Here is a 26,097-nt window from a genome sequence, read left to right as displayed (position 1 = left end):
GCCCGTCTCTCTCTGCACACCCCTCCTCCTGCCACTCATGATTTCTTTATTTGTCTCTTTTTGCATCATCCCTCCCTCATCTGTTCCTTCTCCTGCTTGTTCTTAAGATTCTGCCTGGAGGAAAACAACATTACACCCTGCTACTGAATGAACTTTTTGCATGCATGTGTGTGTGTGCAAGTGTTCAGATGCCGGCGGGCAAGCGGTGGTTTGGGTGTGTGTGCCTGTACCTGTTTCCATTCATGCTGTGTTCTTTTTCTTGCCTATATGAGCATGCCTGTGAATGAGTGAGTGTGTGTGCTGGTGTGAATGGGTCGGCTGGGTTGGGTGTGTTAGCTTCACGGCCGCCCTTGGCCTCCACACCTCTCCCTCAATCAGCCTTCCCCCTGCCCGCCTCGCCACGCTGACCCGAGCTATTGTCCGGCTACAAAGCACTTTAGAGAGCAGGACTGCACCAGGCATTAGCATTTTAATCACAACATGCACGTAAACATTGCAGTGAGCGTAAAGCCTGTCAACAGAGAGCCAACATGTCAGTAATAAAGTGATTTTTATTCCAGAAAAACATAATCTCCATCACAACAGGAACAAGACACAAGAGAAAGTCCATCAGGACAGAATAATAGGAATATTTTTCTCACTTAATAAACTTTATTTCTGCTTTACTACTTTATTTTCTTCACAATACTTCAATTACATCTCCAGTTTATGTTGATCCACAGGTGCTTAACATAATAAAATCTTATCCTCACTTTGTCCAAGGAGGATGTTCATCCGTCTTAATTGTTGCTGTTTACATTTACCGCAGTTGTACTTCTCAGTGAGCTAACTGCTTTTAAAAGCTTTTTCACAAAGAAGTGGTTAAAGATAAGGCAGAAACACCAGCCTTGTTCTCTCAGAAGGAGCCATTTGGAGCCATTAATTTATGCACAGTATGGAAAACAGCTTAAAAAGCTTTAATTTGTAGCCATTACTGTTTGTGCTGTGTTGCTATTTTGCTCTGTGTTTTCATACCAGTGTGCACGTTACATGACACGGCTTTCTGTCAATCACTTGACACCCACAGGGAGAAACGGAAATCTGTGCCAGGAAGACGCTTCACTGTAACATCCATGTTTGTCATTTATCTGGGGCATTACTGTAAATTTCAAGTCAAGTGAGTTACTGTAGGCTCGGTTTGTTTGTTTTTGAATGACAGAAGCAAATGTCAAAACTTCTAATTACCTGATAACGTGCATCAATAAGGTTCAAATCTAAATTGTTTTAGTCTAAATATGAAAAACAGAATATAATATTTTTGCTACTCAAGGAAGTACGTATCAAGTAGAATTCACCCGAGGAGGGGGGTGCCTGACTAATGTAAGTTCAGCATTCGCTCTCTTTCTATGGGGAGGAAAAAATGTGTCTCTTTATCTGCTAAATGCTTTAATTTGTTCACCAATGACCTCTTACCTTTGTCTGTTGTACCCGGATGAGGAGCTGTACACTGAATTCATTTGAGGTTTTTGTTTTAGAAATCAAAACAAGGAGAAAGACACTAAAATGCTCCTAAAAACTGAGTTGAGTTAAAGCAGGGTAATAATATAGCATCTCATTTTCATGTAGGCATCTGATCCCCCCCATATATGAAGTAGTGCAACTTTAAGCTAACTCTATATTCTATTATTATCCCCCGCCTCCGCGAAGTGGAAAAGAGGGATATAGGTTTGGCCTCCGTCCGTCCGTCCGAGATGAAGGGGACAGGTTTTCTCGGAAACTATTACAGCTAGGATTACGAAATTTAGTGTGTAGCTTCACACCATGGACACCTTGATCAAGTTCGAAAATGAGACCTGTGCGATAATATTTAACAGAGTTATGGCCCTTGATCACTATTTTGGATATAGACTCATAGACATCACGTGGCAGGGGATATTGATGACCATGTCGTCTTGTTGGAATTGCTGTGCCTCAAATATCATCTCTCTTAATAAATGACTTTATGCAGCAGCATGTTTCAGTCACAGTTCAAGCAGATATTTGTTTATACTCCACTTCATGTGTTCTGTCTCCCTGTGTCACAATGTAAACCCTCCTGGGAGAAACAGTGACGGTCGGCAGCGGGTTAACTCTGGTTCCTGCAGATGTAGTGAATGAAATCCCTTCACTTACATGAAGATCACCCACTTATAAAAAGAGGTGTTATGTTCCAGGTGACTCCGGTGCCATAAAGTTATGCCTTGGCTTTGTAAAAATAAAAATAAAGAAATAAAAAAATATATATATAATAATAAAATAAAATAACCAAGCTAAAAATATGCAGCCCGTCACACTGAAGGCAATGAGAAGGGGGACGTGATTTCCTCCCGTCTTAAAAGCAGTCTTCCTCTTTCCTGTGCCATCCCACTCTCCGATTGGTATAACAGGTAATTAGTGGTGTGTCATGGCCCTGGGGAGCCGAGGAACGAGGAAAAAGTGGGTGAGGAGGGAGACGGGGAGAGCGAGAGAGAGAGATTTCTGATTACCTGACAAGTTAGGGCTGGAAAGGCTACACTTAGCCCATTAAAGATTTTTTCTCCAGCATGACATTTGAGAGCAGCTGTGAAGCCGTGCGCCACCTTGCCATTTCCCCGTACACTGGGCATCCATTTAGGGACAGCGACGGAGAGAGAGAGCTGGGCAGAGGAAGAGGGGAGGAGAGGGAGAGGGAGAGAGGCCACCAGGCCATCACAGCAGCACAAATGGATTTCATTCACCAAGGTGAACTGTAGTACACTGATAAATGCACTTCCTTGAATGTCAGCAAATGTCACCCGAGAAGCCATTTGCCACCGTTTTAATAGCTTCCCCAGACTTATGGAGGGAGTGACGGAAAGTAAGAAGGTATGAGGTGAGGGAAGAAAGATGATGAGTCACACGGAGCGAGAGATAGACAAAGTGAGGAGGACAAACAAATGTGCACAAAAAAATGGATGGATTAAGGTAGAGAGAGAACAGATGAGAACAAGGTTGGGCTATTGTCACTTCCACATGATTAAGCAATTAGCTATTTGAGATGTCTCCAACAAGGTGGTGCAACTCGACAGAAGTGGCTATTTAGAACATAATCCCCCTCTTTCTTTTTCTTCTCTCTCCCCCTCGTTCAACTTATCTCCACATCCGTGTCTTTGCACCTGCATATCCTTCAGCCCATGCATGTATTTACAGTATGTTTCCGTCTGCCTTTCTTTCTTTATGTATGCACCGCTCACACACTCACCCTTGTCTGTTCAAGCGAGAGTTGGCATCATTAAGTGTAATGTGAGAACTTGCAGGTACAGTTGAGGCCTCTGCTTCCTGAGAGCTGTCACACAAGGTTAAAAACACACCAATACATAAACACCTTTTAACACACACGGTTGTACTGAATGTGTCAGCGAAACAAAACCAAAAAAGAGGGAAGGAACACTAATTACAGCAGCAGAAAATGTGCTAGCGGCTCACTTACCATTATAAGACAGCTGACGAACCCTTTGACCTTTTCCTTTAGGTGTTTTTTTTTGGTAGTAAACCAGAAACGCCTTGTTTTTCTGCATATGCTTCACACATTTAATCCTGTTCTTTCTCTTGCACTTATTTTACTTTGATGTTGTGCATGAAACCTCATTTCGTGCACAACTTTTCTTCTGTTCGTGCACATGTGCGCAGCATGCGTGAATTTGCCAAACACAGTGAGTGTGTGTGCAGCTTGTTTTGACTGCACGAGGACAACGCTGGCTGCAGCCAATCCTAATCCCCCATTCATTTCCACAAGCAGTTGCTAAGGTTACAAATTACCTTTGGTGCTGGTAAGTGGTTTCTTTTATGACACTGGACGCCCTAATCCTTTTACTGAATACATATTTCATTTAGGATTAGCACAACAACGGATACAGTTGTTCTTAGAATATTCCAACTCCAGCTCTCTGTTTTGTTCATGCTCATCAGGCACACCACTTGCATATCAACTCTGGCTCTCATTTAAAATAACTAAATAAATTAATAAATCTCTCCGGCTTGTTTTTTTTTTTTTTTAAAGCCTGCTCTCTCTTTTTTGCTCAAACTAGAGTTGTGGGAAAGCCTGAGGGAAGTGAAACTCAATCAGGCAGGTACTGTTAGATAAGTAACGACAAGGCTATTATCTGGTAAACAATCGATTAGACCACATTATTCTCTTTTTCCCTTTTCTATGGTGTGTTCAAAGTGTCTTTTAACAGATGCCAGCAATGGTTTTCTTTCATTTAATCTCTCCCAGTGGTTGATACGCACTTATTTGACAGTTACAAATTATAAAAAATAGGAAGGAACCCTTATGTTTGTGAGGAACTGGCTGAAAATGACAAATGACATGATTCAAAACCTATAAGTGACATACAGTAAGCTATACCCCACTCAGTCCCTATAACCAGCAAACGCTGTGACTGGATATAATCTGATTTATTTCACTAAAAAAAGCACTGAATTGCTTATATGAAGGCAACTGAAGGAGCGTTTACTGACACGCCGTCATTTTGACACCAAGATGATCTACAAAACTCACAAAGCACAATAAATTTAAATTGCTCACTGTTAAGATAGAGGCATATAGATAATTGTAATTCAATGATGAAACAAAGTAAATTCAAGTGAGTTCATGATATGCACATGCCGAATAATAGTTCTTACGATTCAGTAGAAAACAAGAGAATTTTTATCTGGGTTTTAAAAGGTTTTGTAAATCTTCTGTGCATATTCAGTGTAGCTAAAAGAAGCCTCTGCTAGATGACCCGAGAGACCGAGAGAGCTCACATCATAAAAGCTACTGGAGGAAAAAATGCTCTTTAACCATGCAGGGATTTTCCAAACAAGCGGCTGTATTTTAAACTACAGTTTTCTTCGCCGGGACCCTATCAGCTTTAGGGGTTTATTTGGGGGGAGATCTGAGAAAAGGCTGTTAAAGCTCAACCTGCTGGAAATAAAAGGGTGGATAGTTCTTTTTTTAGAAGCTTTGTCTAGACTTGAACGCTCTGATTCTGTGTGTGTTTTTAGGTTACAGAGGAGTCAAGTATGTACACAACATGCAAGGAGTTTGGTTTTGGCTGTTGGTGTCACCCTAGGAATAAGGAAAGAGAATAATAATAATAAAAAAGAAGCTACAGAAAGATGAACAGGGGAGAAAATAGTAGTAATAAAAATAAATATGACACAATATATACAGGTATGTACAATCTAGAAAGGAATCAATAAACACAGTAGTGCAAAATGATGATTGCTACATGATGATACAGTGCAGAAAGCAGAGAATGCTGTTCTTAGTGCAAAGAGTGCTGTACATACCTGTAGGTATATAGTATACTGTACGGGTGTGGAGGAGTGGCTCAGCTGTTTAAAAGGGTGACGGCAGTGGGGAAGAAGCTGTTCTTGTGTCTGGTGGTTTTCATTCTCTGTGGCGCCTGCCAGGGTGGAGGGGGGAAGAAAACTCTGGATTTGTAGACGACTTCTGAGGAAAACAAAGGTTTTTTTAAAATATATTTTTAATTCTTTTTGTGTCCAAGTCACTTCCTTGTATAACAGCAGGAGATGATAACTTAATACTGACTGATTGGGGTGGCGTTTCCTCATCAGATACCTCCCTACCTGCCTAACTGGCTGAATAAGTTCTGCTGCTACTAACCGACTGGCTGCCTGGCTGGATGACTGATGGGCATATTGACTGGCTGCCTGTCTGCCTGCCAAACTGACAGACTGGCTGACTATTGAGGCTTAGTCCTGCTATGTGGTGAGATCATCATCACTGGCAAGCACAACAAAAGACTGATGGGAAGAGGCTGTCTCTGTGTGTGTAAGTGTGTGATGGCTTCATTCCTGTATCAACACAGTTCTCTCTGTGGGTGAGTCAGTAGGCCAAGCCTGACCATCATCCTCTCTCATCTCTCTCTCTTTCTCTATCGCACACACACTCGCATAGAAGAAATCAAAAAGCTCTCAGCGCGCACACGCACACAAAACGTGGGCTTGTGGGGTGAAGTGGTGCTTAGAAGGAGTGAACTTGGGGTCAGGGTGGAGAGAGACCAGAGAGGGACAGATAACACTTGTGTTTGGAGACGCTGTGTTTTATTTTCAGCATCTTCAACGGCAGTCTCTGTTGACTAATCCTGCAGTTTTAAAAGAAAACCCTCTCTAAACTATTCATCATCTGCTCTGCATTTGTTGCAATCATATCATACTGTAGTTGTATATTTTTTTTCTCCAAAGCTCTCCTGCTTTCAAGCATGAGATAAAGAGAGCAACAGAGAAGTGACAGTAAGAGTGGAGCCCTTGTTACTGGAGGGACACGTGGGGGAAGGGATTTAGCGTAACACCCAGCTGTCTACCTGTCTGTCTGATTGAGGGGAAAGTGGGGTTTTTGGTGTAACACAGAGCCAAGCTGTTCTCCTGCACGGCGGCTGTAAAAAGTGTGTTTGTGTGCTCTCCTTGCTCACTCGGTCTCAGGGGCGCCATGGTGAGGAGGAGATAGGCAGACGACCAAAATCTCTCCCTCCTGTCTCCAGTATGGATGTCTCTATATGAACACAAAGCAGAAGAGAGAGGATGAGAGACACAGAGGAAGCACAACAACACAGGCCTTCTCCATGCCAATGCAAAGCTTCACTGTGTTTCTGTCTTGTTTCTGTCAAATGAATCTCAATCAGCTGCTTTGAGGATACATGATGTCTCCAGCTTCCTCTTCTTCCATCCTTTGTGTCCAAAGTAAAACCGCCGAGTCTCGTCTGCGTTGCTTCATTCATTCACTGTCATCTCTGAGACGCTCCAGGTTTCTCCATATTTAATGCCCGTGGTCATTTTCCGTCCTACAAGCTGTAGAAAACACTTGTGGTTCTTCCAATACATATTTGCTGTTTCCACATTAGTGGCATATAAATGTAAGGCCTGCAGAACACTGAGTTGTAAAAAGCCATCTTAAATTTTAATCATGATAGAAAACTTCTTATTGTTGCATGTTGTCTGCTGCACGATGTCAACGTTCAGTTACAGTCTGTCATGATGCACTAATTTTACTGTCAGTGTGCCATTAAACAACTTCTATAATTTGCATTTTTAAACACTAATGAAGTATGCATGACGGCTACATTCAGTTATAGTAGAGAAAACTCATTTATAAGACTTAATATATCAAAAAATATGAAATATGTCATTTTCACGCTTTTTTCACGTGTGTTTTATGTCAGTTTTCAGCTTCACACAATCTTTGTTTCTCCAACCATGCACACATTCACAAGTTCACAAAGTAAAGAGTGACACCAAATTGCTTTTAAAACAAGTTTTATTGTTTTATTGATAAATTTGAAAGAGAAACTGCAGAACAATCAAGTCTATAAAAGCAGACCATTGGTTATTTTCTTCTCATCTATAGATAAACTATTCTTTAATTTAAAAAAAATCTAATTCTATTGTTAAAACTTTATATGCAAAAATAAGCTGAGCTAAACCTAAATAAACCTGCATACAACAGAAGATGAATACAGCAGAAAAAGGACATTTTATCCTATAAGAATCCCAGGTTTTAATGATTTCACTAGAATTATCTCCATCATATAGACTTCATTTCCATAATGCACACATTCTCATTACATTAGAGAAAAACCTACAAATGGTTAAAGGCCTGAACAATGATGCTGTGGCAATTAAAATGGTGGATAACCCACCTGACCCGCAGGCAGTTATCCCTAATGAGATAATAATAATAATCTCTGTAGTAAAAAAAGAGAGGAAAAAAAGAACATTTATGTCTGCTTCCTTTCGGCTGCACTGTTACGCTGCTTAAACGTGGATTCATCAGAAAGTTGATGTAAAGGGGCAGAAGTGGTGCTTTGTTCATTATGGGGTGGAGGGTCTCTGACTTCTGTCTGATAGCAGAAATAATTAACGATTTTTGAAGAAAAATGCAGCAAAGGTGGTTTAAAATCATTAACGTGCGCCTTGCTGTATGAGGATGTTTTTGGAAATGTTGTGTTGAACCTGGAGGATAAACTGCAGCAGCCTTGAACGGTCCTCCTGCCTGCATGTGAGGATATAAATAGACCTCACAAGTCCAAACACAAAAGATTTCTCAGGCAGCCGAGGAGGGATGCAAAGTGCTAAACTCACCAGCGCCCGGTGACGTGGTGATGTTGGTGGTTTTTCCTGCCGGGGGAAGATTTAATAAACGCAGAAAAACAAACAGGCTGTGCGCAGTTGACGGGGTTGCGGCGGGGTGAGCGCGGTGGACACATCCTCCGGTAGGAAGGAAGCGGAGCAGTGGAGGAAAGAAGAAAAAAAGAAAAAGAAGAAGAAGAAAACAGGAGCCACTGACGGGTCTCTTTAACCCCGCCGTGAACCCGCGACCTTACCTTCCGACTACTTCCCATTACCTCTGCACGACATTTAGCCCACATACCCGCAGAGCGCGCACGCACACGCGGCATTGTGCGGGGGTCCGTGTGGAGGCTGTGGGGGTGGGTGGAGGGGTGACAGCGGCGAGGGCGGCGGCGTGCTGTTCATGGAGGGGTCAGGACGAATGAAAACCACCGTGTTGGCAGGGCAATTACAAAAAAAAAAAAAAAAGAAGACATGGACTGGATGGTCTGTGGAGGCAGAGAAAAGATTCATGGAAGCATCAGAGGCTGCAGGGATTTATTTGATTATTTTTTAGCTTTTAGAAAACAACCATGTGGCACACGATTCAAATGGAGAAGTTTCCTTTTAGCTGTTTCGATGTTTAATACTGAATAGGAACAATTAAGGTCTGGAAAAGTGAATTTATATTTTTAAAATCTGTCTTAATAAATTCTGTATTTTAGCATTGCACAAACAGTCCATCGTGTTTCTTGGTTATTAGTGTTCAACATTGATTTTTGATTACAAATGAATTAAAAAGAATTCATTTTAAAGTAATTTTAAGAAGCAACTTTCAAAAAACAAGAGAAAAAAGTCTAAATGATGCTGAGATGTGTGTCTACCCAGCAGGGATGATATTAAATTAGAAAAGTTGATCTACAGCAGAATAAATATTTAAAACTCCCTGAGACTCTTAGTTCATTATATTCCATTACATTTTGATTTGTCAAACTGTGCCTGTATTTAGTGACTTCTTTGCATAATTAAAGACATTTCTAACACAAATTGGTGCAGAAAATTAGAGCAAAAACCATTCACCAGAATGCAGGAAATAAGTGTTTCGTGCTCATTAATTCCCTCCACTTTAGTCTCCACTTGTACTGTTATACTATAAGAAAAAATATCAAAAAAGGGACTTATTTCTTATTTAAATTGCCTTTTGGTTTGTTACAAGAAGCCTTTACGCCACAAAAGCAACTTAAATCTGAGACAATATGCAAAGAATACAATTAGTTTAAATGTACTTGCATATTAAATGATTAAAATAATAATAATGATGCCTCTGATGATTCACAACAGAATTAATTGCCGTCTATACAGTCAAACCATTTTCTTGTGATCTTTACTAATGTGCAGTTAGCTGTAAAGACTAATTGTTTGAATGGAATCGATACCTTTAAGCAAAGGTTAGTGTAAAATTCGTCTAACTTAGTGCTTTGTCGCTTATAGTGAGATTATGTGGCAGATTTTTTACATTTTTATTCATGATTCATGATAGTTTGTTGATTTTAAGTCGTATTAACGTTATATATAACCTTCTGCGCTATTTGTGGTATTTTTTCTGTCGTTTAATGGACACATTAAGCCTCATTTTTTAATTGAAAACGATCTATATTCTCTGCTATGAAGGGTTTGGTTTATCATATGCATTTTTTTCCCTATGATATAGAGCCTATATGTGATGCTTTCAGATGTTTTCTTTCCGCAGAAGGAGCTGAGCTGCCTCTTAAATGTTAAAAGATAATAGGTTAACTGAGTGGAAAGGTCGTGGCTGCTTAAGAAGAGAAACGAAGCGGCCACAGGAGACACTGCGGAGGGCAGATCCACAACTACAGCTGCCACACATGAATGTTTGATAAGCGGGCGGGATAATGGCTCCTTAAATCAGTCAAACACAAACATCTCCATCACGCTCTGACATCTGCCATCCAGAGCCAATCATCGCCACCTGAATAATGAATGAACAACAGTAACAAAGCTGGAATATGTGGCAGGCGGATATAGGTCAGCTCCACGTTCTGTTACTGGAATATTAGGAGGCTGTGTGGTCTGGGTGGCACTTCGGGGGTTTTATTTTGTGAGCTGCACAGAGGAGATGGATGGCAGGTTACACGCATGCAGGCTCCGATGATTCCAGCAGCACACGTGTGTATGGAAACATTTATGGTTTCAATAGCGGCCAGTGGGTGTGCGTGGTGAGCGCACAGACCTGATACAAACTACTGATACTGCAGAAGCCAATCGGCACCGTGAGCAGGCAAAATGCTCAGTCTGGAAACCAAAGAGTTGATCCAGGAGGACATTCTGCTTCCACGCAGACACACGGACAGAAGTTAAGGAGGAAAATATCATTTTCAGGCCGCAGAATTGCGCTCTTTTCATGCGTAATGGTCAGAATCCAGTTCAAATGGCAGCTTTGGTTGATGTGTTTGATCATTCTTGTACAGATTTACATAAATTCCTGCAATAATCTCAGGCAATAATTATAAAACTATAGCAATAATAAAGATAATTATAGCAATAAATTCTTATTTTCCAGGATTATTCCACCCAAAATTTATAATGCATGCAGATTGCTATTTTTTTTAAATCAAAATGATGATAAAATAAATTGACTTTTCCCCAGAGAACATGAAGTATAAAACAACATTAAAACAAAAGCAGTGCATCAAATTTGTACAATACTTTAGTAAAAGTACTCAGTCGCCTTCCTGTGGCTACCTGAGCTGTTTCTGATGTTCTTTATGTATTTAGCTCAAGGTGAAACTGTTTTACAACTTTACATACAGTTGAACAATTTAACCTGAATTTTTGTAGAATAAAAAATAGCGGAGTAAAGAGAAATGAACTTGAAACACTCAAATCAAGTACATCACTTCAGTAAATGCACTGTGTTACTTTATACTTTTATATTCATTTAAAGTATTGCAACATGCTGTTTTTCATTTACATCACGAGATCATAACTAAGAGGCTACTATGTTGCTTTTAGTAGTTAAATAATAAAAGCAACACTTTGCCAGCACAAATAAACTGTCTGCAGGAAACATTTCCACAAAAAATGGTGTATTTAATAGAGATTAAGTGTAAAACTGCATAAAAGGGAGACTAGTGAAAGTAAATCAAACTTGTACAATACTTGAGTAGAAGTATTCAGTCACTCTCCAGTGATACAGTGGCTTTACCTCTGCTATAGCAGAATGAAAGACTAATTCTGATAAATGAACCTGCTGGGAGCACAAGGGTAAACTGTTACATCTTTATATACTGCTGAATAACTTCACATGAATTAAAACTTCAGACTTTTTTAGATGATAAAATATTTCGTTGTAAAACATTAATCTGTACAGCTGTCAAATGAATGAGGAACACTCAAGTCCAGTGTGAGTGCAACAGAAGTTCACATAACTACTGAAATAAATGTAGTCAGGTACGTTCTGCCACTAGTTTTCTGTTTAATGTGTATCACAGCATGATGTTTTTCAGTCATACACAGCCCTTATTACGTCATCTATCACAATACTAGCTCATAAATAAGAGACTTTTATTACAGAAACTAGTCTTAGTTTTTGTTATTTAACACAAACTGTCCGTGTGTAAAATTCCATAGAAGTTGGTTTTACGCAGATGTGCTCTGTGGATCATTCTCTTACCGACCTGTTGCAGCTTTCCTTTCCTCTCTCTCCCCCTCACCTCTCCCAGACACCATCTATTGATCCGTCGAGCCAAACTGAGTCGTGGACACAGATCAGACCGGACGGGCGCAGCTCAGCCGTGAATAAACGGCTCCTCGTCCCTCCGTTATTATCCTGTAAGCTAATATCCAGGTACAGGACGGTTAGTTCCGCTCCGCACCTTCTCTGATTGGCTGCTGAGCCCAAGCAGTGGTGATGAACTCGATAAGAAGTACACCTGAGACTACACCGGCACTAATCTGTTGCCTAGCAACCACCTCGGGTAACCAGGTTTGGGGATCAATTAGCCAAATGTTGAATCAATCAGTAAAACAGTGATGTGAGCTGCAGAGAAACATCTAGACCAGTTAGATGCTGAAGAATCAGCTGCACTTTCTACATTCAAAAGGTGCCAAATGCTGCGTAAAGGGAAACGAAAAGAACCTTTGGATATATTTGCAGTTGATTCTTTTTGTAAAATCCTTCCTATGTAAAGTGCCTGGAGGTGACATATGTTGTCCATTGACGTTATAGGATTAAAACCGGATAGAAATTAAATTTAATTTTATGTAGGAGGGGGGGAACTATGAAGCAGAAACACAAAAACAGCCAAGCAGCAAAAACCAAACCGAAAAGAACATCGTGGGAATACCTTCCTGAAAAGATAACTCTACAAAGAAACTAAAAAGTAATTTTAGGCTACATAATCATTAATAAATATTAAATATATAAATTAATAACATGTATTCAAAGTATTTCTTGAAAGTCTTTTTTGATAATAATTTTAGCACATAGTTGGCCAGTTGAAGGGAAAACGTGTTTTTGTAACACATTAAAGCAGATGGGATGAATCTCATCAATGCTAGCAATACCTTTAGATCAGTGTCACATGATCTTTTCAAAGTCCAGCTCTATAAATGTTCCAGATTGCAGAGTTTTAATGAAAAACAGTCCTAACCTAAATGTACTGAAAGTAATCTATCCACATGTAAACACACCCTGCTCTCATTCGGACTGCACTGCTGTAAAATGAGACAAAAAAACAACAACAAAAAACTATGAGCAAATAATGTCCAAGCAGCCTCAGTTTGCAACTTTCCTTGCAGGTTTTCTGACATGCTGCCTTCTTCCTGCCTGGATTGTTCTCCTGAACAATGATCAGCGGCGCGCAGGCCAACAATCCCCTGCACACTGAGCGGATATGACATGGCCCACCTCTTTTACACTTCATGCCTGCCTCAAACTTGACTTGGGGGTAAACGGGCAATCGAGTGGAGTAATGTCAAAAGCTGCAGTCAAGGAGGGGAGAGGGAGAGAGAGACACAGGGAGACAGAGAGGGAGAGACGTCGGATTTGTTCGTTTAGGTGCCAAGCAAACAGCGCAACAACCAAAATGTGAGACAATGACAGAACTGCGGCTCCCTTCACACCTAAACTCAGCGTGGAACTGTAAATATTTCACAGCGACTGACTACAAAATGAAGCCTTGATGAAATTATTGAATTTAACCGCTGAGAAACTTCAATTCTGCTTGTTGTGGGAGGAATTAAATGACTGTGACAAACAGCAACAGAGATTATTTACTAGTTTATGACTAATAATACCGTGCTCATCTAATAGAAACATCTATCACTCTCATCATTTAATGGTAAATATTTTTAATCGACAAGAAGAAACACAGACCCTTAAAGTTTGCATTTAGTGAAGCCTAAAGTGTCGCATTTACTGAATTATCAGCAAAAGTGTTAAACGATTCAACATATAAGTGCTCACAATGCAAAAAGGAACATTTTTTTGTCATAAAAAATGTATTTACAAGCTGAAATATGGTCATTTATGCAGTAAAATGCTTTGATTAATCTTGTAGTTTGGGAAGGTGAAAATGTCTGGCGGTCAAATAAATGCAAGGAAGTAAAAAGTACAATGTCTCTCTCTGAAGTGCAGCACAAAATGCAAAGCAGAGCAAGAACCTCAAATGTATACAGTAGTTTTACATCTGATACAGAGAGGTTACTTCTGCTTGCTTGAATTAATAACTGATAAATTAACATGCAAGAAGCTCAAGGTGACAACTGTTGTATCGCTTAATATTAATCATTGCCTACTATTTTGAAGGCTATGATATATTAGTGCGTAAAATATTAATTTGTAAAGTAGCTAACACTTTAAATAGTGGAGTAGAAGTAAATGAACCCACTCCAGTCAAGTACAAACACACTAGAACTGCACATAAGGTACTAAAGTAAATGTACTTGATTACTTTCCACCACTGGTTTCCTGTTCGTGGTTTTCATTCACTTGCAGCCTTGTGATCTCCTCCACCGTATCACTGGCTCATAAATAAGAGGCTGCTTCACTACTCAAATGTTAAAATGGAGAAGGTCAGCAGGAGCATGTGGCCCTGCAGCCCGCCTGCATCTCAAGCGACTCCGTGGCCAAAGAGTTGAGCAGCCTCCACCGTATACGAGCTGCCTGCGCTGTCCACGTCCCTCACATTAGTGAGCTCTGAGAGCGATATGTCAGCCGCAGTAATTACAGCCCGTCAGCTCCGGTGACAGCGGGCTAAAGGGCCACAGCTCCGATCTGCATCTGAGAGCCGCTGCGCGTAATCAGCCTGGACAGCCAAATCCAAAACAGTCTCTTCTTAAAAAAAAAAGAGAGAGAGAGAGACATTCTGTCAACATGTGTGCTGTTGTAACTCTGGACACTTTACAGGCCTCAAAGTGCAGATTTTGGGCCTAAACGTGCAGCCTAATAGGCGATGCACAAGAGTGGCTGAAGTAAAGCTGAGAGAGTGGAGAAGGTTTGGATTTGATCTGTAAAAAAAAAAGCAGAAGTCATCGGGGAATGGAAGGTGAGCATCATATGTAAAGCTCGGGGCCATGCATCTGATATGCACCCATTATATTTATTCCGTCTCCAAATCAGCCCATCTACCTGGAAGAGTGAACACGCGGCCTCCTCCAGCGCTGCTGCTCCCTGCAACACGGAGGACCGGGCGACGGAAAGAGACGACACGAGAAAATACGCATTTTACCGGCATGAAGGAGGAGGTTGTGTAAGTGATCAGATGGATTTTAGGAACAGTTTTGTGTCTTTAGAAGAATATGGAAACCAAACTGTTTTCTGTCACTATCACCAGCAGGTGACAAAGTGCCAACAACCGGGAGTATAGAAGCCACTTTGTCACCTGCTGCTGGATGTAGATTTGTCTACGAAATGGTAAACCCCATTATCATGTGCAAACATATTGTGTAACAGTTTGTAAGCGCTCTTCATATCGAAAGGTCCTGTCAGAGGGAATGTTTTATTTACTAGTCACAGCTTGAGCAGAGGCGAAGCTCGGCACAAAATCTATCAGATAAAGCAACTTAAATGAGTAAATTATCTCATGAAGGTAGACAGCAGCGTGGCGGTAGTGGTAGTAGAAATTCAGAGTGGTCATAAGGTGCAACTGCACCCACGTTAAAATTAAATAATGAATCCAAGTTGGGTTTTTTAGTTTAAATCCCTCCCAAAATTTGGTGTTTTTGAAATGATGACTGGCGCGCAGGGAGAGACTAGACGAGCCTAATTGATTTTTAAGTGGTGTCTCTGTGGTTTAGCAGAGTAAAGAGGAGAGTCCACTTCAGGGATCTGCCAAACTCCTCCAGTTTGTACCTGAATTGAGGGGCAGTGATGTGTTGCTGATGCGGCTCAACAAGCCACACTGGGGGCCAGACGAGGGGTGGACAGAGGGGCCGGAGTCCGATCCGCGCTCGGTGCTCCCGTGGGGGGCTGGAGGACGATTCTAAATGAACTTACTTCTGCAGAGGCAACAAGATGACAGGTCAGGCCTCAGTCAACACACAATTAGAGGACCTATTTTGTGATATGGACATGCAAACACCGTCCTGATCGTCTCTGATGACCCTTGAAGAGATGATTAGAAAACAGCTTTTAGAAAATATTTCCGTTTTAACACAATTTTGTCTGCAATGCGTTGATTTAAAACGGATTAAAATGAGGCGTTATTGTGCAGATTTGGGTTTACTAACGTGACATTTTATGAACAGTAGGCTGTGTGCACCACCCACCTTCATTCGACACACATGTCCACACGCACGCACGCGCACGCACGCACACACGCACACACACGGCATGCATGCATCACAGACCCGGACCTGCAGAGAAAAAGCAACTCTCCCTGAGTGAGCGGAAGAAAAAAGGATGGGGGAGAGGGAGGCCGGCTTGCAGCTCCACTCTTCCAGGGTCTCAAACACAAGATCCGGGCGCACGGCTCCATTGAGTACGACGAGGCTTTTTGCATGGAGGTTCATTAGAAGTAACGAGTTGACACAAGGTAAATCTTAATGTTGAGGCGCCTTTCTCTACCGGCCCGGGGAGGAGCCCTCATTAACTGTCGCTAACAACCCGTGTAAATACACTGATTGGACAGCTCCGATACAAGCTCCCAGCCCTGCCAGGAAGTCCCCCTAATGAGACCACACAATAAAAACAATAAAAGGAAGGAGGGAGGGAAAGGGGAGAGAGAGAGAGTGAGAGAGACACACACAGGGAGAGAGAGAGATGTTAAAAACTTTTGTACAAGCTTAGCTGTTAAAGTTGGCGCCACATTTACTGATCATTGTGACAACAATTGCACAAAAACCTGCATATTCAATCGTCGCGTTTTTCCATTTCCTTAATTCCAAATGAAGGCGGTGTTGTATTTAGTGCAGCTTCCACAAACAGAGCGGTGACCTATTGCACCTGTGGTTATAATTTAGCAACTGTTCACACTTTAAAGCCGCTGCAGCAGACTCAGTGGGTTTTGGCACTGGATGTCAAGTAAATTATAGGCAAAATGGCATGCGTAATTTCAGTTTGGAACGGGTTTAAAGAGGAAAAAATAGAATAAAATTGTTATAGGAGCTTGTTATAGGCTTCATGTGGGAGTAGGAGATAATGCACTGCAAAAAATATCTTAAAATTTCAGTCTTGATTTTACCATGTTCTCCGCAAATCCAATGAAAATCTGCCAGTGGCAATTTTTACGCATAAAGACGAATTTTTACGCACAGCAGATGTTTTCCAGAAACAAATGTTAGCCTCTTGGAACAAATCAGAATATATTCAACCTGGAAAATCTCCATCACAATTCAGAAATTGACACTGATTTTAAACTGTTATGGAAAAAGTCCATATGGAAACATAAAATAATCACAAACCGGTTACCAGGATTTGTGCACGTTTCTACCAAACGAATGATGGATACAAAACAGAAACGCCCGTTTTTAAAACTCAGTGTTACAATAAACGACTTTTTGAGGTTGATACTTTTTACAGTGTAGACACAGTGTCGAGTCTCCGTACCCTGGAATGGCCAGCATGGGACGGAGGGGATTGTGCGCCCCAACCCGACAGCATCACACATCTGCGCAGATCCTGCCCGGTGCTCGGTGATTAAAAATGCCAAAAACACCACATTAAAAAAGGAGACGTCTTCTGGTTCAAACTAAAAGGCCCTATGGGATTTTAAAAACAATTTTATAAATATTTTAATAAAGAAATATCCGCAAAAACGATTAAAAAAATACTCGCAGTTTACGGAACATTATTACGGCACCATCCTAGACGGAAACGAGTCAGCTTACAGGTGACAGAACTTACAGGAGCCGCAGCAGAATTTCCATCACGATCTCGGACACATCGAGCAGTGAAATCGCAGTGAACCGGTGCCACCTCCAGTTGCAAATGGTGACAGTCCGTGGAGTGGTCACAGCCCTGCAGGGAAACAAGCAAGCAAGCAGAAAAAGATAAAACACAGAAAGAAAAAGAAAATTCCTCAGCGCAAAGAAAACACACCGGGGCTGACTTCCCAGATCATTCAAATGACATTTTAATCATCTCTTAAAAGGAAATTAACAACTAAAGATCCTCATGCACTTAAATATAAATCATAAGAAAAAATGACTATAATTAGGAGATTTAATTTTTTATTTATTTTTGGTACGTACCCATCATTTCTCCAAAGTCTTGTCCTGTGTATTGTTGAGATGAATCCAGGATGGAGCAGCAGGCACACAGTCTCTCCTGTGTTTGTAAGGGAGGGGTGTGCTGCCTTTTCTGGCCAGCCTCTGCCAAACTGGGGTCAACGAGGGAGCAAAAAATAAAACAAGACCCTTTCTTTCGTGCCTTCTTTCTCTTTCCCTCTTACCTTTTACAGTCAACACCTTTTCCTTTCTTTCTCTCATCCGGTCCCCTTCTCTCTCTCTCTCTCACTCCCGTACATGACGTAACATCAGCTTTGTTTATTTGCTCCCCTTATTGGAACAGACTCTTAATGAAAATAAGTTACTTACTGGCAATTAATCAGCGTGGTGACTCATGCTTTAGATTCAGTCTGTGCCACAAGAAGATGGAATGGAATTAAATATTAGTACTAGCCTGTTTCTTTAACAGCAAAACTATTAACTTTATATACACAAAAGTTTTTTAAGCAAAGTCTAACAACAGAAATAAGGTGAAACAGGAGGAGAGATGTGGCAGCAGAGCAGAGGAGAAGCATCTGTGCATGCTTGACCAACATCTTCCCAGCGTTTCAGCGAGCAAAATGCTGTTTGTGTTGTCGTGTCTGGAGGTTTAGGCTGTAAATAAACGGACAAGACGCTAAATGCTGGATGCGCATTCAGAGCTCTCGTCCCCCGCTGCTAGGAACATTCAGCAAGCTCTCGGATAAACACACAATTACGGCAGGTGAATAAACTTGTTTGGGGGGTGTTAATTACATGCTTAACGTAAACAAAAGCCATGTAAAAGAATGTGAATTACCAGTGGCTTTCCTCCCTCAATCCCCATTCAGGTTTTACATTTCACCTCTAGTCTCTTCTAGGAGTGATTTCTGAATTGTCTGCGAGGGCTACTCCCAAACAAGGCTCCTCCAAAACATAATGCTGGTTAATACCTGCAGCCTCGGCTTGAATGGTGATCACCTAAATTGGTGCACCAGGAACCCAGTCAGGTAGGAGGCTTTGCATATTCGGAGTAGTTGCTGCTAAGCCTGCACTCTCAACTTAATGTTGGGGTCGTGCATGCATGCATGTGTGTGTGTGTGTGAGAGAGAGAGAAGCAGTGAGGGGGGAGAGCGGGGAGAGGGGGTATAGGCTAGGAGGTTAGTTTTAACACCAGCATGAAAATACCAGCCTTTACTTCCAGTCCACAGAGCTTTCCAATGGGACCAATTCAAGTGCCACTTGGAATTACTCCTCCTGAGGTTCGTGCAGCAGCGCAGTGGACAGGTTTGATCCCATGTACCACCCTACCCCCCACGCACATCCCCAAAACCAAAACGTCTGACCCTGCAACATCATCACAACCCCACAACTCTGCACCACAGACACTGGCACAGCACACGTGCGCGCAGCTACACGCAAAGTTGCCCCCAAAACGCTGGTGCGTAAAAGTGCGAAAATATTCGCAGGGATAATTACGCACAGCCATCCATAAAGTATGTCAGCTGAGGTCAAACGGTGAACATAAACAGGCAGCACTGACGGCACATGCATGTGGTTTCTACTCACTGTCCCTCCAAGCTTGAAGTCGGTGGTCTATCTGGTCAGCCCCGGAGAATGTGCAAATCGGAGAGGGAAGGAAAAGTTTTGAATTCCTGAATGATTTTGTAGAAAGGCGGCTTAGGATCATTATGTCAGCTTTATTGAGGGCGGATTAAGCGGAGTCTAGATGCTACGCCTTGTACACGGCTCTTTCACAATGTGAGCACTGTTCGTGTTAGAGTGAACTCACACTATTTTAACACCCTGTAAGCCCTGTCTAAATATGAAGCCGTTTTAGCCATAAACATGAAAATCACACCGCCGTGGCTACCGCTATAAGCCGAATCCTGTGACTGGATGTGGACATTGATCATGTCCTTACCACTAGATCAAATACATGAAAACTGCTTTTATGTGCCCAAGAAGCTTTCATGTTGCCATTTGATTGTAATTCTAATACTAATGGTTTTAATTAGAGGGCCGGACAATGGAGAAAAAAAATAAAGAGCTAAAAGGGCGCTGGTAAATTAGTTCTACAATGCCATGATCTGTGTTTAATCAACACAACGGTGCGCATCGATATTCATTTTAAACAATAAATTTGTTGGTTGGAGAGAAAAGGCAGCGGGCAGGGGGCCAGGGCTGCACCCAGCGTCCCGGAGGCAGGGGCCGGGGACAGCAGGAGGGGGAGCGGCATCACACTGCTGCAGACACCCGGACCAACAGCACCGAGTGACCACACACACCAGCCAGCCGAGATCATGTCAGAAAAAATTTCTTTTTCTTTTGGTAAAATATGATAAAATCACCGACGAATCCGGGGCAAAAGTCAAACGGTTACAGGACTGTGTCTGATATTTCAGAAAACAAGAAAGCGATGACATGTTTGGGAAAAAAATGCAGCTAGAACACTCTAAAGCCTCGCACAAGAGAAAAAAATGAATGGACTGATGGAAAGATAAAAAAGTAGCTACTACAGGAAAAGCTATGCGAAAATAATGTGCAAATTGACTCGCTTCTATTCAAAACGTGTATTCCCGAGTTGCAGTCATTGGTTGTCCATTTGTCACCCATTTAAAGCTCCCTCTGCCTCCCTCCCTCCCCGCCCGTCTCTGCTAAGCATCTCCAGTCTACATATCTTCTTTAGCTTTAACGAGCCTCGTTAAGATCGCAATAATATTCCACCCTCTAATTGCTCATTCCATTCAGCAGATAGGCGAGCATTGGCTTGTGCCTGATGCGCGCGGTGCGGTGGGAGGGTTGCTGTGGAGATCGGAGACTCTGATAACCCCCCGTGCGTGCTGCACAAGTGGTGAAAGCCTCGCGCTACGTACTGGCTAATGATTGGCACGCTTGACAGTGATTGGCAGGGCTGCCATGACAACGCTACAACGACACCAAGAAGACCAATAGAAAAGGGAAACAAAATGTTTCAATGCTACACTCAACGGCGGATTTAGGGGGAGATATTATGAGGCTGGTGTCATTAGGCGATAGCCATTGAATCATTCAATCTTTTTTACTTGCCGTATTTTTCGGTTTTTCCTTTTTCTCGATAATTTTCTTTCTCTCTCAGGTCATTTCCATGGTTTTCAGATCCCCTTTAGAGCTTTATCCCTCCCATTTCTTCCTGCCAAACTTCGCTGATCGCCCTCTGCTCCTGGCGAACAGCGCTCCCACCACCAGGTCTCCAGAAGACTTGTCCATGTTTCAGCTACCGACACTCAACTTCTCCCCGGAGCAGGTGGCGAGCGTCTGCGAGACGCTGGAGGAGACCGGGGACATCGAACGGCTGGGCCGCTTCCTCTGGTCCCTGCCGGTGGCTCCGGGAGCGTGCGAGGCGATCAACAAGCACGAGTCCATCCTGCGCGCCCGGGCCGTGGTGGCGTTCCACACCGGGAATTTCAGAGACCTCTATCACATCCTGGAGAACCACAAGTTCACCAAGGACTCGCACGGCAAACTGCAGGCCATGTGGCTGGAAGCGCACTACCAGGAGGCCGAGAAGCTCCGCGGTCGTCCCCTCGGACCTGTCGATAAGTACCGGGTGCGGAAGAAGTTTCCGCTGCCTCGGACCATCTGGGACGGCGAGCAGAAGACGCACTGTTTCAAAGAGCGGACACGAAGCCTGCTGAGGGAGTGGTACCTTCAGGACCCGTATCCAAACCCCAGCAAGAAAAGGGAACTGGCTCAAGCCACAGGACTCACTCCTACACAGGTCGGAAACTGGTTTAAAAACCGGAGGCAACGAGACAGAGCTGCGGCGGCCAAAAACAGGTTGGTGGTTCTTCTTTAAAACACGCTGTCAAAACGCAACGATGCACTGAAGTTAGTCTAAACACACAGATTTGAAAGAAAAGACGGAATTTCTTGAAACATGTAGTTGTGATTGCGCACAGAGACCGTCTAGGAAAAGACAGTGTCTGTCAGGTGGAGGGAGGAGGCTGCGGCGACATTTTTGTTATGAAGTGAAATCGGAATAAAAACAGCGAAAACACAGCTGGTGCTGCTGGAAACATCCACAACTTCACAAAATGTACAAAATACTGTTATTCCTACTGGGACTGGAATTAAAACATTTATGGCTGAATAATACTTTAGATTTATTTTTAACAGAATTACGAAATTGCCTATTTTTAAAAACAGTACTACTATTAAAACTAAACTCTTTTATTCAAAAAACTCTAAATAATACAATAATATAAAATAATAAGAAACTAGATTTGCTGTTAAAAGTGAAGAAGCCATTATTGCGCAGCGTTGAGATGAAAAAGAAACACGTTGTTTGTTTCCGTAGCAGTGAAAGTAATAAATGAGCAAAAGTGGTGAAATTCTAAATATGCACATTAGCTACTAAACTTTACATATTTGCAGCATTAAAACTATTTTATTATAATAAAGCACAAAAGCTCATGAATGATTTTTAATCAGCATAAAATAACCAACACTGGGTACCTTTTACTATTTTAAATTCAACGTTAAACCGCTTCATTTATACTTTAAAATACATTTGGAGTTATCACGTTTTACAGACAATTAGAAATAATACTATGTTTGCTACTGAAGCTGTGTAATGATTTATTTAAGTTGCATTTTATATATTTGTGTATTTCTGTTCTGCTGTGCATTTACGGTGAGGACACCAATTTTTCCTCTGCTCTGTTGGAAATAAAGATTATGTGAAAGGATAATACAGATATTACTGATATTAGTGGACTAAAAGGAGCATGCGTATTAAGAAAAACAGCCATTTGGAGACAAACATAGGCAGTATTCATAACATTAAGTGTAGTATCATTCTAGTAAAATGCTATAATTGATTAGAAAATACCTCGCAGAGGACTAAGCCATATGAACAGTATTCTAATCTTTTTTGCTAAATGAAGAGATAGATTTCCACGCTGACATTATCCCGCCGTGATGGAGTTATTATCATGAGTGGATTGGAGAACAACATTTAGGATGATTGGAGTAAACCTGGATTCATTCATACATGTGTGCCAAAGCCTCACGACGCTTTGCATTTGCACAAAAGCATACATTTTATATTTTTTAGTAAGAAATAAAAGAGGAATATTGTGGTTTGAGCGTTCAGAGGCTGCAGAGAAATAAAACTGTGCAAAAAAAAATCAGAGCAAATGCAGAGAGTAAAAAACAAAAACAGACTCAGCATGTCTTTGGATTTGAAGCTGTTTAAAAAAAAAAAAAAAAAAGCGGCCAGGACAAGTATTTTCTATCTCAGATTCATGACTTACGTGTTGGTCAGGCCTACTTTTGCAACAAAAAACTAAATCAAAACAACAAGAAAACTCCATCACATCTCTCCCAACATTTGGTAGTCTAAACAGCGCTGTGTTTTGTCCCCTGAAAGCTGGCTGGTTTGATAAAAGCATGCATGCATGGCTGGGGCCGGCAGGGGGAAAGAAAAGGCGAGTTTGAACCCCTATTTTGCAGCAGGAGGAGGAGGGGAAGAGGGGACATTCTCAGGTCTAATTGCCATTTCTCTCAATTTTTTTCCTTCTCTCTCTCTCTTCGTTTTTTTCCTCCACCACCACCACCACCTCCTCCTCCTCCTCGCTCCTTTTCTTCTTCCAGGCTCCAGCACCAAGCAATAGGACCCACCGGTATGAGGTCCCTCTCGGAGGCCGGTCTCACCCCTCACAGCTCGGCGGAGTCGCCTTCGACCGCGGCCAGTCCCACCACCAGCGTTTCCAGTATGACAGAGAGAGTTGATACTGGGACGTCCATCCTGTCCGTCACATCCAGTGACTCGGAGTGCGATGTATGATACGGAGATGGGGCGATGGGGGAAAAAAACCGAGAAAAAACAACAACAAAAACAAACAAAAAGAGAAATATTTACAGGGAAAATGGACCTGAGAGGAAGAAAAAAGACTTATGAAATATCGCGGATGAAAAAAGGACCGATTGATATAAATATTAAAATAAAAGAGATAAAAGCACGTCGTTTTTTTTTATTAAAAAGCGCTTTCAAAGGACCCACGCCTCCCCTCCTCTTCATACCCCCACACCACCACCACCACCACCGACCACTACTACTAGACTACTTGCATGATGTCTTTTTATTTTATTTTTTCCATTTTGTAATCAGGGAAAATAAACCTGAATGCAAGATTTTTTTCCCCATCAGGAACATCGATCAGAGGGAATAAAAAAACAGATCGTCTTGGTGTCTTCGTCGCACTTTTTTTTTGTTGCTCCATCTCCGGTTTAAAGTCCAAGTGATGATGACGATGATGATGATATGATGATGATGATGACGGCGAAGCAGCCGCCACGCAGACAAGATGCAATCCTGTTTTTTTGTTTGTTTTGTTTGTTTTTTTATTTTTACTTTGTGTTCATCAGACAATCATTTTAAGTCGTAAGCACCTTTTTAATACACTTCTGTCACTGCCTGTGTGGGGTACATGGTCAAAAAAAATGTGTCGAAAGGAACCGTTTATGACTGTATCAGATTTTTATTTTTATTTTCAAAATTTTATATTGAATTATGTATATCTCAAATAATGCGATCATTCTCCCGGTCTGTAATATACGTGTAGAAATATGCTTGTACATAATTATTGCTCTCCTCCCCCCGTGTCATCCTCTTTTCTATCCCTTCCTCACTTTTCTTGACTTGGTGTTCCTACATAAAATATTTGTCAAAACTTACAACTCCAGTGCTGCAGGCGTTTTTGTTGCTTTTGGTGGGTTACAAATGGCACATTTTGCAAAAACATCTATCCAATAATACATGAAAAGTGGCATAGTTTCTCTCTGTGTCTCTATGGTGCCCCTCCTCTCCTCTCTGCAGCCCCAAAGCGTTTATTTACATCTTTTTTTTCCCCCTCTTGCGTGGTTATAGAGCTTCCTATACGTTTCTAAATCAAAAAAAGCACCTTTCAATTTGCTTTTACCTCTTTGCTTGTCTGTGTTTCCATCCGATTACGGATGAGGACAGTGATAAGTGGCTAAACACATGTTCATATTGGGTCATTATTGGATTGTGGAAGCATTAATGCTCATCATGGTTTATGGGTCCCCGGAGCAGTCAGAGGGCTGAACTCACTTCCAGAGCAGCGTTAACTTGTGTTTTAATCAGTATTTATCACACTGATGTGAATTATTTGGTCTTCTATGATGGCAAAATGCAAACTAATGTTGGGATTAATTTCTCAAAATTGCTATTTTTTATTTTTCAGAGAGAAACGTGCTTCACCCCATGTTTTATTTTATTTACGCACGCCAGTATGATGTTAGTAGCGTCGTCCTATATGTCTGCCGCTGTATACAAATTCTGGCAAACGTCAACGTCATGCAGCACTTAAAAATGTGAGTGCTATTTCCCCTTTTGTTTACCGTTGCTAGTGAATACAGAAATTAAGTAAACGCGCCATTAAATGGGCTAATCACGATGGGACTCCTCCCCTGTCCCAATCTCCCATTGTGGCCCCTGAAAAGAGCTTTTCTTCCTCGGACGAGAACCATTTCCCCCCTCCAAAAAAAAAGGCTTTCTCTCCTGCAGTCCCTTTTCCATCCAAATCCCCAACCAATTATGCTGCAGACTGGGGCAGATTTGCTATAGGACACTGTTGCATGAACTACAGTTTTTTGGTGGAAACACTTTCGCTAAAGATTTGTCTCCCAGAAGCAGCACTGAGGATTTCCCCTCCATGTAAATATCTGGTGCTGTAATTCGCGTCGAGTCTGTGAGGGCTACAGTCGTGTCTTTAGCAGCAAAAAGTAGGACAGGGGGCTGCTGTGTGCCTCAGAGAGACAGCAGGACTTGTAGAAATTGAGAGTGACATAAAAATTTGCGGAGAGGATACGAACAGCGGAAAACCTCCAATTCTTTAATCACGGCAGATTTTTCTCCCTGGTTTAGTGGAACTTTACTGTCTCCAACAAGTGCTTCTTTAGGGCTACTGTGCTCGGAGATGAGCAGGATGTTTGGATATTTTCCAGGATGTTTGGCATTTTTGTGCAGAGTCTGAAAGTTTAAATATAAATGACCATGGCGACGTGTGTTTTGTGTGTGTGCGTGCGTAAATGCCCACGAAAAGGAGGCTGAATGGAAGCATTTAACATTTAGAATAGAGACCAAGAAACCAATTCTCTTACAAAAACGTGCCTAATTAGACTAGTTGCGTTTGTTAATCTAATGGCTTTAAGGTGTTTACAAAAGAGGACGTGTGTAAAAACACAATTCCATCTGATAAATGTAGCTGGTAACATTTTAGTTCTGTTGTA

General features: G+C 41.8%; 1 protein-coding gene and 2 long non-coding RNA genes across 9 annotated transcripts; 1 reads left to right on the top strand and 2 right to left on the bottom strand.

Annotated features, from left to right (window-relative positions):
- Positions 1-4,014: 4,014 nt before the first annotated feature.
- Positions 4,015-6,991, bottom strand: LOC127537385 (uncharacterized). The gene is made up of 2 exons (XR_007946999.1): positions 6,459-6,991; positions 4,015-5,476 (listed from the first exon to the last, which is right to left on the bottom strand). It is a non-coding gene; the product is annotated as an uncharacterized LOC127537385 (long non-coding RNA).
- A 1,644-nt stretch (positions 6,992-8,635) lies between these two features.
- Positions 8,636-20,583, bottom strand: LOC110952269 (uncharacterized). 7 transcript variants are annotated; one of them, XR_007946993.1, is made up of 3 exons: positions 19,369-20,583; positions 17,806-17,933; positions 8,636-17,572 (listed from the first exon to the last, which is right to left on the bottom strand). It is a non-coding gene; the product is annotated as an uncharacterized LOC110952269 (long non-coding RNA). The 7 variants fall into 7 exon arrangements; XR_007946995.1 differs by lacking the exon at positions 19,369-20,583 and adding an exon at positions 18,151-19,362; XR_002595792.2 differs by lacking the exon at positions 19,369-20,583 and having other exon boundaries at positions 8,636-14,449; positions 15,467-17,572; positions 17,806-18,144.
- Positions 20,584-20,685: 102 nt separating this feature from the next.
- On the top strand, positions 20,686-24,522 carry six3a (SIX homeobox 3a). The gene is made up of 2 exons (XM_022195755.2): positions 20,686-21,618; positions 23,437-24,522. Exons 1-2 carry the CDS (start codon positions 20,927-20,929, stop codon positions 23,627-23,629), a joined length of 885 nt encoding a protein of 294 aa, XP_022051447.1. The 5' UTR covers positions 20,686-20,926; the 3' UTR covers positions 23,630-24,522.
- The last annotated feature ends 1,575 nt before the right edge of the window (positions 24,523-26,097 follow it).

The sequence above is a fragment of the Acanthochromis polyacanthus genome, chromosome 15 (genome assembly GCF_021347895.1).
Source record: "Acanthochromis polyacanthus isolate Apoly-LR-REF ecotype Palm Island chromosome 15, KAUST_Apoly_ChrSc, whole genome shotgun sequence".
In the NCBI taxonomy this organism is placed as follows: Eukaryota; Metazoa; Chordata; class Actinopteri; family Pomacentridae; genus Acanthochromis; species Acanthochromis polyacanthus.
Note: the sequence above shows the minus strand (reverse complement) of the source record. Positions and strands in the feature narration are given on the sequence as shown.